General features: G+C 39.0%; 1 protein-coding gene across 1 annotated transcript; it reads left to right on the top strand.

Annotated features, from left to right (window-relative positions):
- On the top strand, window positions 1-2,213 carry LOC136226487 (heat shock 70 kDa protein 4-like). The gene is made up of 2 exons (XM_066014989.1): window positions 1-264; window positions 432-2,213. The coding sequence occupies exons 1-2, from the start codon at window positions 51-53 to the stop codon at window positions 2,147-2,149; spliced, it is 1,932 nt and encodes a 643-aa protein (XP_065871061.1). The 5' UTR covers window positions 1-50; the 3' UTR covers window positions 2,150-2,213.
- Window positions 2,214-15,940: the final 13,727 nt, after the last annotated feature.

Raw genomic sequence — 15,940 nt, 5'->3', positions numbered from 1 at the left:
TCAAGCATTGAAGTACTAATCAATACTCTGATTCACTGAATTGTGATGCCATGGCTAGACAAGCAGATCAAGAAGCGATCGGAATAGATCTCGGTACAACCTACTCATCCGTCGGTGTTTGGCAACATAACAGAGTAGAAATCATTCCCAACGATCAGGGTAACAGGACCACTCCGTCTTGTGTTGCTTTCACTGATACTATGCGTTTCATAGGCGATGCTGCTAAGAATCAGGGCGCCTTAAATTCCACCAACACCATTTCCTGTATGTTCATATATTTTAGCAGTAGCTATATATTGTTTGTTTAAATGATTCTAAATAGGAATTGTTTTTATATTAATCTGAAGTGCTTTTGGAAATTAAGATGTTATATCAAAATTCATTTTGTTATTTGCTTAATTGGTTAAGGTCTACTTTTACATGGCTCGCAGATGCAAAGCGATTAATTGGTAGGAGATTCTCAGATCCTACCGTACAAAGTGATTTAAAGCTTTGGCCATTTAGGGTAATTGCTGGTGATGATGACAAGCCCATGATTGTGGTTTCATACAAAGGTGAGGAGAAACAGTTTGCTGCTGAGGAAATTTCATCTATGGTCCTCATTAAGATGCGTGAAATTGCTGAGACCTATCTCGGATCACCAGTTAAAAATGCAGTAGTGACTGTCCCTGCTTATTTCAATGATTCTCAACGTCAGGCAACTAAGGATGCTGGTGTTATTGCGGGCCTTAGTGTTATGCGTATTATCAATGAACCTACAGCCGCAGCCATTGCTTATGGTCTTGACAAGAAGGGAGACAGTTTTGGGGAGAAGAATGTGTTGATGTTCGATTTAGGTGGTGGTACTTTTGATGTCTCACTGCTTACAATTAAAGAGGGTATATTTCAAGTGAAGTCTACAGCTGGTGACACTCACCTTGGAGGTGAGGATTTTGACAACAGAATGATGAATCACTTCATTCAAGAGTTTAAAAGGAAGCGAAAGAAGGATGTCTCTGGAAATCCTAGAGCTCTTTGGAAATTGAGGAGGGTTTGTGAGAAGGCTAAGAGGACTCTCTCATCCAATGCTCAGACAACTATTGAGATTGATTCTTTCTTTGAGGGTATTGATTTCTGCACAACGATAACTCGTGCAAAATTCGAGGAGTTGAACATGGATCTTTTCAGAAAATGCATGGAGCCTGTTGAGAAGTGTTTGAGAGATGCCAAAATGGAAAAGAGCAGCGTCCATGATGTTGTTCTTGTTGGTGGTTCTACCAGAATTCCAAAGGTACAAGAATTGCTGCAAGACTTCTTCAATGGGAAGGCACTATGCAAGAGTATAAACCCGGATGAAGCTGTTGCATATGGTGCAGCTATTCAGGCTGCCATATTGAGTGGCGTAGGCAATGAGAAGGTGAAGGATCTTCTGCTCTTGGATGTTACTCCTTTGTCACTTGGACTTGAAACTGCTGGAGGTGTCATGACTGTTTTGATACCAAGGAACACTACAATTCCTATAAAGAAAGAGCAGGTGTTCTCCACTGCCTCTGACGACCAGCCGGGTGTCTTGATACAGATATATGAGGGCGAGAGAGCAAGAACAAGAGACAACAATTTACTCGGGAAATTCGAGCTTTCCGGCATTCCCCCAGCTCCAAGGGGTGTCCCTCAGATCACTGTGTGCTTTGACATAGATGCCAATGGTATACTAACTGTTTCTACTGAGGACAATACAACAGGGAATAGGAAAAAGGTAATAATCACTGATGAAAAGGGAAGATTGACCAAGGAAGAGATTGAGAGAATGGTAGAGGAGGCAGAGAAATACAAGGCAGAAGATGAGGAACATAAAAAGGAAATTGATGCTAAAAATGCATTGGAGAGCTATGTCTATAAAATGAAAAATAATGTGAGAGATGAGAAGATGAACTCCAAACTAGCCCCTGACAGAAAGAAGATTAAGGTTGAGATTAAGGAAGATATTGAATGGGTGGATGCAAAACAGGCAGGTGAGGCAGGGAAGTTCGAAGATAAGATGAATGAGGTAGAAAAGATATGCACTCCTAAGATGAAGGACAGTCAATTTGGTGGCCTGATGGATGAAGATGTTTCTGGTGATGAATTTTTCCCTACTGCTAGACAATTTTATGCTAATTATCGTTCTTAGAGTAGTAATTTGTCTATAATTATTTAACTTTAGTTCTATAATTATTTAACTTTATTTCGTGATCTGATTGAAGAATTATAGAAGTCAATGTATTTGCACCAACTAAAGAATGGAAACTGCAAAACTATCAAGTGAATTGGATAGGTCTCTTGTATAGATCGGATGTCCTTAGAATTGGATATCTTGATTGTGGGTAAAGGCCGGAGATGCCCAAAGTCCAAACGGGTATAAAGTGAGATGTGAGAGACGTACAAACATGAATTTAGAGGTTGTATACAAATTGCATACTCCATTTATTTTATAAATTTAAATATAATATATATAAAATATAATTAATTCTAGACTTAATAAAAAAGAATTAATTAGTTAAACTAAATTAAACAAAATAAAATTTATAACAACTAAAATTTACAACATAAAAATTTAGTTAAACTAAATTAAACAAACTAAAAATTACAAAAAATTAATTAAAACCCCTCGGGCGTATGAACATCACGCCCAACCTATGGTGCGGGCGTATGAACATCACGTCTGAACCATAGGTCGGGCGTGATAGCCTCACGCCCGAACCACAGGTCGGACGTGATATTCATACGCCGGAACCGTAGGTCGGGCGTGATGTTCATACGCCCGACTGCGATTCCGGCGTTTTTAAAAAATCACCCACAGATTCAATTTTTAAACTTAAATCAAAAAACAAAAACGGTAAATCTTATTATTTTCGCTTTCCCTTTACGGTTGTTGTTACACTCCATGTTTTGGTTCACAAATTAGTCCGGATTTGATCAAAGAGTGTGTAGGGTATTTGAGAGGTTTTGTGTTTTTTCAAATTTTGGGTAAAGGGTAGTTTGGTCTTTTCATGGGGCTAGGCGTGGGAATTCATGGCTGGGTTTAGTAATCCACTTAATTAAAGATCAATTTTTTTGACGTATCGTAGAAAACGAAAGAATTAATTGTTATATTATTATTAGATTATACATAAATTTATTTCTATATAAAACGATCCAATTTCAAGTATCGTTAATGAAAAATGAGTTTTTATTTCATTTGCAATTTTATTTTTTGGTTATTTTTCAACCTCTAACATTTTGACTATCCAATAAAACTTTTCTGTTAAAAAAAAACTCATCATCTGTTATATTAGAATAATATTAGCTGGTGACTCTCAGACTTAAAATTATAATATTTTATGCTTAGATGATAAATTTGCTTTTCATCAATAACCATGTAACTAAATTTATAATCCAAGAAATTGCGAAATAAATAAAAAGAGATGACACCTCTCCACAACAATAACAATAAGAATTTGTGAATACTGCACATGGAAGTCAATCCAAATGTTTAACATTGACACCAGCAATTTTGAGGTTCCACTCTCAAAATATGCGGTCAAAGTGCAGATTGGGATCAAAATTTCCAATTTGGAACTCTTATATGAAAAAATTCATCTTTCACAACACGTAAAGTCTACTGTAAAAAACAATGATGCATCGAGACCATTAGCAATTGCGGACCCATCTAGGAGGATTCACACTTCCCGAATTCGTCAAAGTCACTCTGTATTCTCCGGATCCGTCAAACCAAGGTATGACTATCACTTTTTTCCATACATTTTTTTTATCACAAGTCATTCCAAGCAACACAATCGTTATTCATAAGCCGTTTTAAGCGACACAATTATTCATAAGCCGTCCCAAGCAACACAACTATTATTTACAAGTCGTCCCAAGCGACGCAATTACTACTTAACAAGCCATCCTAAACGACGCAACTACTATTTACAAACCGTCCTAAACGACGTAATTATTATTTACAATCTGTCAAGCGATGCAACTATTGTTTACAAGCCATCCTAAACGATGCATTTACTATTACAAGGCGTCCTAAACGACGCAATTACTATTTACAAGTCGTCCTAAACGGTGCAGTTAATTACTATTTACAAGTCGTCCCAGGTGACATAACTACTATTTACAAGCCGTCTTAAATGACGCAATTACTATTTACAAGTTGTCCCAAGCGACGCAATTACTATTTACAAGTTGTCCCAAGCGACACAACTATTATTTACAAGCCGTTCTAAACAATGCAATTACTATATACAAACCGTCCTAAACAATGCGATTACTATTTACAAACTGTTCCAAGCGATACAACTACTATTTACAAACCATCCTAAACGACGCAATTACCATACAAGCTATCCCAAGCATTGCAACTACTATTTACAAGTCATCCCAAACTATGCGATCACTATTTACAAGCCGTTCCAAACAACGTGGCTATATACATAAACCGTCGCTTGAGACGCAGTTATATTCATTGCCGCTAATACGAAACAAAACTCAAAATATCAAATATCATTTATCATTTGCGGAAGAAACACAGAGTGAGAAGAAGAGGAAAACGTAAAAGGAAGAAGAAGATGAGTTGTACAGTTCAACTCAAACCCAAGTACAAAGCTTTAGACTTTATGTCTACTTTATTGCATCTGTCGAAGACCTTTGGATGGACAAAAGGGCTTTTCAGTCTTTTTATCAATAGCATATTCTAGAAGCAGATTCACCACAATGTCGTACACCACAACCTTACACTCATCACAATCCATCTTAATCAAAGGCTATGATTGTGCCACTTATGTTCTGTCCTTTTTATTTTTTACTTGTTGAATATGTTGGTCCCGTATGATTAGTTCCAGGGGGGTTAGGAACTAATATAACTTTTTCGTTAATTAATCTTGCTGACTTAATTATTTTGGTGAGTTGATTAACTCAACTTTGGTCAGCTTGGCCGAACTTAGCGTAAGACAGCTTTAGTCAGGTGCTGACTAAGACTGTTTTACTTGATAGTTGGGAATTGACACTTGTGTGGTCAACTTCCAACTCAGCACTCCAATTTACTTAGTGTCAGCTTCTAACAGTTTATATGCAGAGTAAATATAACAATCAACACAAGCACATATATATATATATTTGAGAGAGTTAGAAATTACTCAGTATCACTTATCCTGGTTCGGCCTCTTTGCCTACGTCCAGTCCCCAGAATCCTCCGGGCTTTTAGAATCCAATACTGAGCTTTTTAAGGGTAGAGCACAAACCGATTACATGCAGTTGAATATGCAAGAGTACCTTCCTCTATTCGTCTACTCAACTCCTACTAAGTGCTACAACCCAACACTTAGATTTCTCTACCACTAAGTACTAAATACCAAGTACTCAGCACGCACACTCTCAATATTACAATTGATCACACACTTGTTCCTTTTAAGACAAAGAACACTTTAGATGATTACAAACAATCAGTCTAGCATTTACACAAAGAATAGAAGATTTGGTGTAAGCTTTCTCTTTTGTTTTGAGTGCTTTGAATTTGTATCTTTCTCACTTGTAATTTTCTGTAATTCGACAATCTTCCAAATGATATCCTTGTCCCTTTTATAGTTGAAATGTGAGGAACAAATCATTTGAATTTGATTTGTCCGTTGAGTCCAAAACTGCTCTTTTGGGGGGACAAACTTCTGGTCAGCTTCAGATGTGCAGGCCAATCCTGTCTTCTGAATTCTTCAGACGTCAGATTTGTCTTTTTCCTGCAGACTTTATTTTCTTGCGGCAGTTGTCTTTTAGTAATGAACAGTTGACCCATGCATCTTAGAATTTGGCTTTTGCGTAATTCAAAGCTACTATTATTGGTTCAGACAGTTGTCGAATTTATCTTTTAGCTAACGGATCATTCATGCTGTCTTGTTGATCACCCAGCTTTACTCCGATAGAAACTGTCATTGTTTGCTTGCCAAAGTTCATGCTGAGTCTTCTTTCACTCAGCTTCCTAGGTCAGCTTCGTTCTACAAGACTTTGTTCTGAAGCAGAGTTCTCTTCTTTGATGTTGAGTTCCAATCTTCACCCAGCTTTATCTTCGTACGTTTCTCTTGAAGATTATTTTCCTTCTGTCATGTCGAGTTGTGTTTTACTTCAGCTTGTGCAGTATCATGTTGTCTTTTATCTTGTCTTTCTTTTTGATATATATATATTTAAACTCAACATTGAACAAACTGATTAGTATAATTAAATCAAAGCACTTAACTTTAATTTTCTCTTAATCACGGATTAAACTTAAATGATTTTGTCAAATCAAAATCTTGTAGAAAGGTGTTTCAACAAACTCCCCCATTTTGATGTTGGCAAAATATTTAATTTATGGAACTCAGTATTGAAATTCTCCATGATTGAATTACATTTTATTCTTCTGAAATTACTCCCCCGTAAGGGTTGCATGTATTGTCGTGACTTTACTCTAAACTTTAGAGAGGACATGTTTATCCTGACTTATTTCAATTTTCAGAAGAGTTTAAATGTTTACTCAGTTTGATACTTGATTAGTTTTGGTATCAGAGTAAGTACTGAGTATATTAATTTGAGATTATTTTTTTTGTTCAATTTTTAGACAGGTCAGCATATTAATAAGCATCGCAAATAGTTAAGTCAATTTAAAAGAGAAGATACTTAGCATATATTCAAATCATCAAGCATACATACAGAAAAAGCTAAGTCCTAAGTTGACTAAGCTATTGTTTTCTAGCAGCCTGATACAATTTTCCCTTGCCTTTGTCTTTCCGCTGCTTACTTCCTGAAGCTTCCCTTGTGTCTTGCTGAGTTCCATCATCTTGGCTTTTCTCCCCCGTTTTGCCACCATCAGGCGGAGGAGCAATGAAGGTGTCATTGAGAGAAGCATGAGTCAGTTTGATGGAGTATGCCTTGAGACGTTTTGTGCTTTCAAACAACCCATCAAGCACTAGAACGCCATCATCGAGAACTGAACCCGGGATGCGGATGGAGGAGCTGATCATGCTGAGCATGTATTCTTGTGACTTAGCAAACCAGGACATTGCTTCCGCGAGTTGGGCATAGGATTGATGGTACATTCTAAGGATAGCCTTGTCATAGATGTCACGCTGAGCGTTTGTATGACGTACATGGCAAAATAGGCTTTGAGTGGTTTGGAGAATGGTATTGGTCTTGACCATGTCAGTTTCCATCTCCTCTTTGCTCAAATTCAGAAGACGGACAGCTTCACTTATTTCATCCATCGTGCATTGGGAAGATGAAGAAAGAAGATCACGAGCTCCAATCAGCTCAGAAGTCAGTTTGGTGAAGCAATGATCTAACTCAGCAGAGGTAGCATAGCCTGTGTTGATTGTGGGGAGAGCATTGAGCTGACCTTGGAGAGCATGGATCTGACCTTGGAGAGAGTCAATATGATTTACCATCAAAAGGTGCAGCTCGGCCAGTTTATCAATCGACTCTTGTTTGGACTGCTGGGCTTGGATGGTGGTCATGACGCTAACCAAGTATTTGAGATTTTTTTATCTCATTGAGAAGCTGAGTGACAGATGAGAATTCTTGGGACTCAGCATTGGCCGTCCTAGCAGCATCGGTATTGGAATTGTTTAAGTCCTGAAGAAGATGTTGAGCGGAGTCTATGATGCGACATCCAGACTCAGTGGCAGAAAGATAAGCATACTGTGTTTTAGAACTTGGCTCAGCTGCCAGAGTTTTGGTACCACCTAATGGAGGGGTTTGGTGCTGTCCATGAGTTGAAGTTCCAGCTTGGTCAGCTGCTGAACTTTGATGTTGAGTGGCATTAGGAGCTGGCTGTTCAATATTCTGCATATTGGGAGGAGAAGGAGGTGGATCGGCAGAGAGAATTACCTGCTCAACATGGTCTTGAGTTGGTGCAGGGAGAGGAACCTCAGGTTGAGTAGGATTTTCCTTAGCTTGCTTTTCTCCCTGAGTAGCTAGGACTTCGAGTGTTTGCTCGGCTTGGTTTGGATTTTCTGGAGTCTTGGTGTGTTGCTTGGTATGAGTAACAGAGGCTTGGTTTTCCTGTATGGAAGGCTCAGGATGTGATGTGAAGAACCTAAAATGAGTAGTTGTAAGATCCGTGATTTCATCCCTTGGAGGTGAGTCATCCAGGAGGTCAATAGCGGGAGATTTGTAGGCCTTCTTCTTAAGCCTTCTTAACTTTCTTGCCTTTGGAGGAGGTGAGTCAGCAGGAATGGAATCAAGTGATGATTCAATTCCAAGATCAGTGTTGAGCCCTTCACGGACTATTTCTTGCTCTGGGAGCTCAGCATCATCTGTCACATTCTGTTCAGCTGGACTTTCAACTTCCTCAGCATTCTCTGTTTGTTCTTGCTCAGCATAAGTTTCTTGATGTTGCTCAACATCCTCATTATAGTCATGCTGACCTTCACTGTCACTTTGTTCTTCTTCTTCTTCTTCTTGATCAGCCGGAGTTTGCTCAAGGTCAATCTTTTGGCTTTTGATGAAGTGAGCATCATCAGGAACAGCAAACCCAAGAGGAACAACTTCAACTGGACTCAGCTCAGCAGTTTTCTTCTTCTTCTTCTTCAGAGGAGTGCCCTCACTTTCTAGCTCCTCAGGCTCATCTTGCCTTTTCCTTTTCTCTGCTGACTTACCTTGGTCAGCATCAATTTTCTTCCCCTTAGAGACAACCCGAATTTTCTTGGGGACAGCCTCAACATCCTTTGAGCTGGTTTGGATTGCCTTGCGTTTCTTTTCTTTCTTGGTTTGGACAACAGCGTCGACTGCAGCGATATCCTCATCCTGAGGTGGCTCAGCATCCCCTTCCTCCTGATCTTCCTCCTCAGCTTCCTCCTGAGCTCCCTCGACGACCCCTTCTCCCTTCTTGGGTTTGATAGGTTGGTTGTATACTAACCCAAATAATAACGCAGTAGTAATTTCAGTTCCTATGGTTTCTATTTCAGTTGTCACGTCGATTTGGTGGTCTTTGAGAATTCGGGAAATAAGGGAACCCAGTCTGAGCTTGATAGTACTTCGTTGGACTGCTCCTACCAGAAATATAGGCATGTTGAGGGGGCTGTAGGTCAGCATGTGCCAGATGAAGCACTGCTCGAAGTTTGAAGCGGATGATGCTGAGTTGAACTTTGGGAAGATAAAGTTGGTTAGTATATAGTGCGCCATCTTTTGGTTTTGTCCCATGCATGTGCTGGGTATTTCCCCTTTGTGGCCTGCAGGTTTACAGAAGGTAAGTGTGTGGTCAAGTTTTTCTTTGGTGGTCCTGAATTCCTTTCCAGTGTTTGGAAGGTTGAGCAAGGTTGCGAGATAGGAAGGGGTAATAGTGAGCTTCTTACCCTTAACGTGAGTGACTAGATGGTCAACATCACTTCCATCAACACAGAGGTTGAAGTAGAATTCACGCACTAACCTAGGGTAGGTTTTTCCAGGAAGCGAAAAGAGTCCAGCCCATCCGTTTTTCGCAATCCATTCACAAAAGGGTTGCTCATGTGTTATGAAGCTTGGGGACAACCACTACATCTGAGAACTTCATGATTCTTCACACTTGGGTATACTTTGATGAAGAATTTCTCATTTGGCTGCTTAGCCTTCTTCTTCTTTGTTGAAGAGGTTGCTAGGTCGGTTTGGGGGTTTCTGTTTGGAGTTAGGTCATGTTGACCTAGTTGAGGTGGAGACTTAGGGTTTTCATCATCGTTGTTACCACCACTGGAAGGATTTTGGGATTTCGCCATTGCTATGAATTTCTGAAAGGATTTTTGGGATTCAGAGAGATAGATTCGAATGCCAAGGGTTTTCGTGTGTAAAGAGTGATAAGTGGGAAAACTTCCACTTTTTATAGAGGTTCAAATGAATCCTATACGTTGAACTAGCCGTTTTAACCTCGAGATTATCAACCGACAGGGATTCTATCATTTATGATACGTTCGGCGCATGAGATTTCTCATTATTGCTTACGTTACCCTAGGTGGCCATTAATGCGCGTGCTAGCATTTAATATTTTAAATGTGTTTTACTCAACATTAAGAATGTCAAACGTTTGCGATTTCCGAGTAGTCAGTTTTACGTAGGATAGTTGTGTGTGGATTTTAGTAACTCAGCTTAGGGAGAATCACTCAGCATGTATGTCTACTCAGCTTAGGGTGATTTTATGTCGTTCTTAACTCAGCTTGCAACAATTACTAAATTTTCACAAATCACTCAGCATGGCAATCACTCAACATTCAATTTAGCACATAGAATTTATTGAAGAGGATTAGACATACCGATAGCTTCCCTTAGTATGTTGAATTGCTCACGAGCCAAGGGCTTCGTAAAGATATCCGCAAGCTGTTCATTTGTTGAAACGTAAGTCAGCTTGATCTCACTTTTGAGTACATGATCTCTGATGAAGTGATGTCTTATGCTGACATGCTTCATCTTGCTGTGTTGGATTGGATTCTTAGATAAATCAATGGCACTCTTGTTGTCACATTTGACTTCTATTGTTTCTGTTTTGACGCCATAATCCTCAAGCTGTTGCTTAATCCATAGGACTTGGGCAACACAGCTTCCAGCAGCAACGTACTCAGCTTCAGTTATAGACAAGGCTACTGATGACTGTTTTTTACTAAACCACGAAACTAGACAGCTTCCTAGGAATTGACATCCTCCTGAAGTGCTCTTTCGTTCTAGCTTGTCTCGTCCATAGTCAGCATCAGTATATCCAATCAGTGTGAAGTCACTTGTATTTGGATACCATAAACCTGCATTAACTGAGCTCTGCAAATATCTGAAAATTCTTTTTACAGCTATTAAGTGAGATTCCCTGGGGTCAGCTTGATATCTTGCGCAATAACATACTGAGTACTGAATATCAGGTCTACTGGCAGTAAGATAAAGTAGAGAGCCTATCATACCTCGATACAACCTGCTGTCTACAGACTTACCTTTCTCGTCAGCACAAAGGACCGAGTCAGTACCCATTGGGGTTGATATGGGCTTACATTCTTCCATATCAAACTTCTTTAACATTTCTTTGGCGTACTTAGACTGACTTATGAAGATGCCATTCTTACCTTGCTTGATTTGTAGTCCAAGGAAGAAGTTGAGTTCGCCCATCATAGACATTTCGAACTCAGTTTGCATCTGTTTGCTAAACTCTTTACACATAGAATCGTCAGTAGCACCAAAAATTATGTCATCTACGTAAATTTGTGCAAGTAGGGTATTTTTACCCTTTTTCTTAATGAACAAGGTTGTGTTAGCTTTGCCTCTGACATAATTCCTGGTCAGCAGGAAGTTGGTCAACCTCTCATACCAAGCTCTTGGAGCTTGCTTTAGGCCGTATAGAGCCTTTTTGAGTTTATAGACGTGGTTTGGAAATTTTGGATCTTCAAACCCTGGAGGCTGACTAACATATACCTCTTCGTTTATAAAGCCATTAAGAAATGCAATCTTTACATCCATTTGATATAATTTAAAGTTCATAAAACTAGCATAGGCACACAATATTCGTATAGCTTCTAACCTGGCAACAGGTGCAAAGGTTTCACCATAGTCAATGCCCTCTTGCTGACTATAGCCTTGGGCTACAAGTCTGGCTTTATTTCTAACTACGTTGCCTTGCTCATCTAATTTATTTCTAAGGACCCACTTAGTTCCTATGGTCTTTTGATTCCTAGGTTTAGGTACTAAATCCCATACCTCATTTCTTGTGAATTGATCAAGCTCTTCTTGCATAGCATTGATCCAATATTCATCGTGCTCAGCATCGGAAAAATTCTTTGGCTCATGCACTGAGACGAAGGCAACATTGCTGAGATACTTCCTAAGCTGATTTCTTATCATCAGCTTGTTGTCAGCAGCATCAAGAATGGACTTCTCTGAGTGTCCTCTTGGAATTTTTATTTCTTTGGGTAATGTCGAGTTGTTTGGAACAGGTGTTTCTACAATTTCTGTAGGAATAGATTGGTCAGCAAAGGTTATTTCATTCTCTTGCTTACCTTTGGTCAGCCCTTGTATTGATGACTCAGAGGCTCCATTTTGATCAGCGGAAGCTGAGCTTGGTTCATCTTCAGTGAGCTGAGTTGACTTTCCTGCAGGGTCAGCTTCATCGAACTCAACATGGACAGACTCTTCTACAACCTGAGTTCGTTTATTATATACCCTATATGCTTTGTTGTTAGTTGAGTACCCTAAAAAGATCGCTTCATCAGCTTTGGCATCAAACTTTGCAAGCTTATCTTTTGTGTTGAGTATAAAGCATTTACACCCAAAAGCACGAAAGTAGCCAATGTTGGGCTTTCGTCCTTTCCAAAGTTCATATGGGGTTTTCTTAAGAATAGGTCTAACTAAAGCCCTATTTAGAATGTAGCATGTTGTGTGGACAGCTTCACCCCAGAAGTACTTTGGAAGCCTATTTTCACTCAGCATTGTCCTAGCTATTTCGACAATTGTTCTGTTCTTCCTTTCAACAACCCCATTTTGTTGAGGTGTTCTAGGAGCAGAGAAATTATGGTCAATACCACTGGTTTCACAGAATTCATCAAAATATTAGTTTTTGAATTCTCCACCATTGTCGCTTCTAATATGAGCTACTCTTAGGTCTTTGTCATTTTCAAGCTTTTTAATCAATGTGGAGAACATCTCAAATGTTTCATCCTTGCTGTTCAGCAAGATGATCCAAGTGTACTGAGAGAAATCATCTACAATAACTAAGGAAAATTTCTTACCACCCAAGCTAAGTGGCTGGATAGGTCCGAAAAGATCCAAGTGTAGTAATTCCAATGGTCTCTTGGTTGAGACAATATTTTTACTTTGAAATGACTTCTTAGTTTGTTTGCCTTGCTGACAAGCTTTACATAATTGATCTTTTTCAAATTTAAGTTTGGGTAATCCCTCAACTAGTTGCTTTCTAGCTAATTTGGCAAGAAGATCCATGCTTACATGACCAAGTCTTCTATGCCATAGCCAGGAGTTATCTTCTTTAGACACTAAGCATATATTTTTAGAAAACTGTTTTTCTAAACTCAGGATGTATACATTGTCTACACGAGGGGCAGTTAAAATCAATTCGTTTGTTTTTTCCTCGAGTATTTGACACTTAGTATCATCAAATACAACCTTTCTGCCGCTCTTGCAAAGCTGAGCTACACTCAGCAGATTGTATTTGAGACCTTTAACTAAGGAGACTGACTCAATAGTTGGGTTACCTCCGATAGTACCTGAGCCGACTATCTTACCCTTCTTATTGTCTCCAAAGCTTACACTTCCACCTCATTTAAGCTCTAATGTGATGAACTGAGTTTCATCACCAGTCATATGCCTCGAGCATGCGCTGTCTATATACCACAGTTTTGATTTCTCCACGCATCTCAGGCTCACCTGCATTTTAGACTATTCATCTTTAGGTACCCAATTCTTTTTGGGTCCTCGTTTGTTAGCATAAACATGTGCAAAGTCGTATTTTAATTTGTGACGGTGTAGACACCGAGTCGGAGGACCTGTGATGAAAACCTGTAACAAGACGGTCGAAGCGGTTGGTTCCGAAAGTTTTAAAACAAAAATATATAATAAAAAGGGAAGAAGTTAATGGGAGTCGCGGTCGTCGAGTGGACGGCTCGTGAGTGCTCAGCGACGTGGTGCGAACGCCTAGCGGCAGCCGACACGCGTCCGACGACAGTTGGACGCGCGTCCGACATCGCGGGGCGCACGCTTGACATCCGCTGGGCGCGCACGCCCAACGACGTGGGGCAAGCGCCCAACGTAGGTGGGGCGAACGCCCGACGCCCGTTGGGCGAACGCCCGTTGGGCGCACGCCCAACGAAAGTTGGGCGTGCGCCCAACGAGAGTTGGGCGTCCGCCCAACCTTCTTTGGGCGACGCCCAATCTTAATCGGGCGTCGCCCAAAGTCTCCGGGGATCCGTGCCTATAAAAGGCACGGATCCCCATGCAAATGAGGAGGGAGGAATTTTTGGAGCTTTCTCACTCTAGACATTTTTAGAGAGAGAAAGTTAATTTTTTGGAGAAAATATTTTTTTTCCCAAAAAAAAATCCAAATTTTCCAAAGTTGAATATTTTATCGAAAACACAAAAAAACACCGGAAAATCATAACTCGTGGAATCAACCGACTTCGACTGTCAGATACCGATCTTGAGGTATTATCCGAGGACTAGACTCGTTTTATTTATTCTAAAAGTTTTATTTATTTAGTTTACTTATTTATTTATTTATCACGTCTTATTTAAATTCCCGTATTTATTTATTTCCGTCTCGTGTTAAAATAAAGATTCATTTTTTTATTTTGAAATAAAAAACCTCGTCTTTTAATATCCCAATACGAACCGTGATCCGATTTAGAGGTAGTTCGGGAATTAAAAACGTTGTAATTATAAGTTTTGAAAATATTTCTAAATAACGTTTTAAAATAAAACATCGTTTTAGGATTCTCCGTTATGGACTATGATCCAATTTTGGTAGTTCGGGGACCCGAAATGATAGAATAGATCTAATCTAAAGCTTTTGAATAAATCTGGAAAGTTGTGGACTGTTTCTGTAATTCTGTATTTTCTGTCTCTAATAGCTGTTTACCGACGGATTTTCCATCGGTAAATCTGCTGGAACCTTAAATATCCATTTTTGAACCTTTTTTCTTACCTTTTTGACATTTCTTCTTAAATATATCTCTATTTAGTTATGTAAAATATTTGATAAATATATTTTTGGTTTATATAATTATTATCTACATATTATATATCTACTTATGCTATGTTAAAAATTTAATTCACATTGCTTTAGTTTTGTAAAGGGTAAATTCCAAAAAAAAACCCTGTGGTTTGATGTTGTTCTAAAAAAACCCTTGTGGTTTGTTATTACAAAAAAAAGGACTGTGGTTTGCGCCGTTACCCGAAAAACGGAAATGGGCTTAACACCGTTAATTTGCTGACGTGGCACAAGGGTAAAACAGGAAATTCGAATTTTATTTTATTTTATTTTTTTCCCTCTTCTCTCTCCTCCTTCTTCTTCTCTCTCCTCCTTCATCTTCTTCCTAGCATTCTGTTCATTAAACACATATGAACAGGAAATCCAATTTCAAGAGAAGAAATTACATAAAGAAATTTCTATTCTACCATCACAATCAATTACTAAGTAATGATATCTTAGCATTCTGTTCATTAAACACATATGAACAGCAAAAAAAATTCCTCAAAAAGTGATAAAATAGTAAAAGGAAGTAATCCATATGATAACAATCGACAACATTACAATCATTGTCAGGAAATGGTCATAAGAATAGTCAAAACACATACATACAGCCAAGAAGAGACAATAAAAAGAGGGGGGAAAAGGTATAGAACCTGTTTCTTCCTGCGAGCCAAATTCCAAATCCTCCAGCACATGTTTTCCAATCGAGTATTCCTCTCTTGCGTACTCTTCATAGTTGCAGCCTAATCGAGAGAAAAAGAAAAAATAAATCAAAATCCACATGAAAATCGACTTCGTTCTCAAGACACAAAACTCAATTAACGAATACTAAAAAAAGAAAAAGTGATGTACTCGAATCCAGGAACGGTGAAGATCAGTCTCGTCGAAGCCGGTGATGACCTCTTCGACGAAGTAACGAGTATGGGGCTGGATTCCAGAAATCTGGAATTTTCTAGAATTCTGGAAATTTTCCAGAATTCTGGAATTTTCCAGAAATTCTGGAATATTTCCAGAATTCTGGAATTTTTCGGAATTCTGGAAATTAAAAAAAAAGAAAAAAAGATGAAGAAAAAAAGAAGAAGAGAGAGAGAGGGGAAAAAGAAGAAAAAAGAAGAAGAAGAAGAAGGAGGAGGAGAGAAGAGATGATGAAGGACTAGGAAGAAGATGAAGGAGGAGAGAGAAGAGGGAAAAAAATTAAAAAAAAAAATTCGAATTTCCTGTTTTACCCTTGTGCCACGTCAGCAAATTAACGGTGTTAAGCCAATTTCCGTT

This window comes from Euphorbia lathyris, chromosome 4 (genome assembly GCF_963576675.1).
Source record: "Euphorbia lathyris chromosome 4, ddEupLath1.1, whole genome shotgun sequence".
Lineage (NCBI taxonomy): Eukaryota > Viridiplantae > Streptophyta > Magnoliopsida > Malpighiales > Euphorbiaceae > Euphorbia > Euphorbia lathyris.
The sequence above is the reverse complement of the archived record's forward strand: the minus strand, read 5'-3'. Positions and strand labels throughout refer to the sequence as shown.

Bases quoted from the DNA above. Each gene is read 5' to 3' on its own strand.
- LOC136226487 (XM_066014989.1), top strand. From the start codon at position 51: ATGGCTAGACAAGCAGATCAAGAAGCGATCGGAATAGATCTCGGTACA. The intron at 265-431 runs GTATGTTCATAT...CATGGCTCGCAG, and splicing joins TTCCACCAACACCATTTCCT to ATGCAAAGCGATTAATTGGT.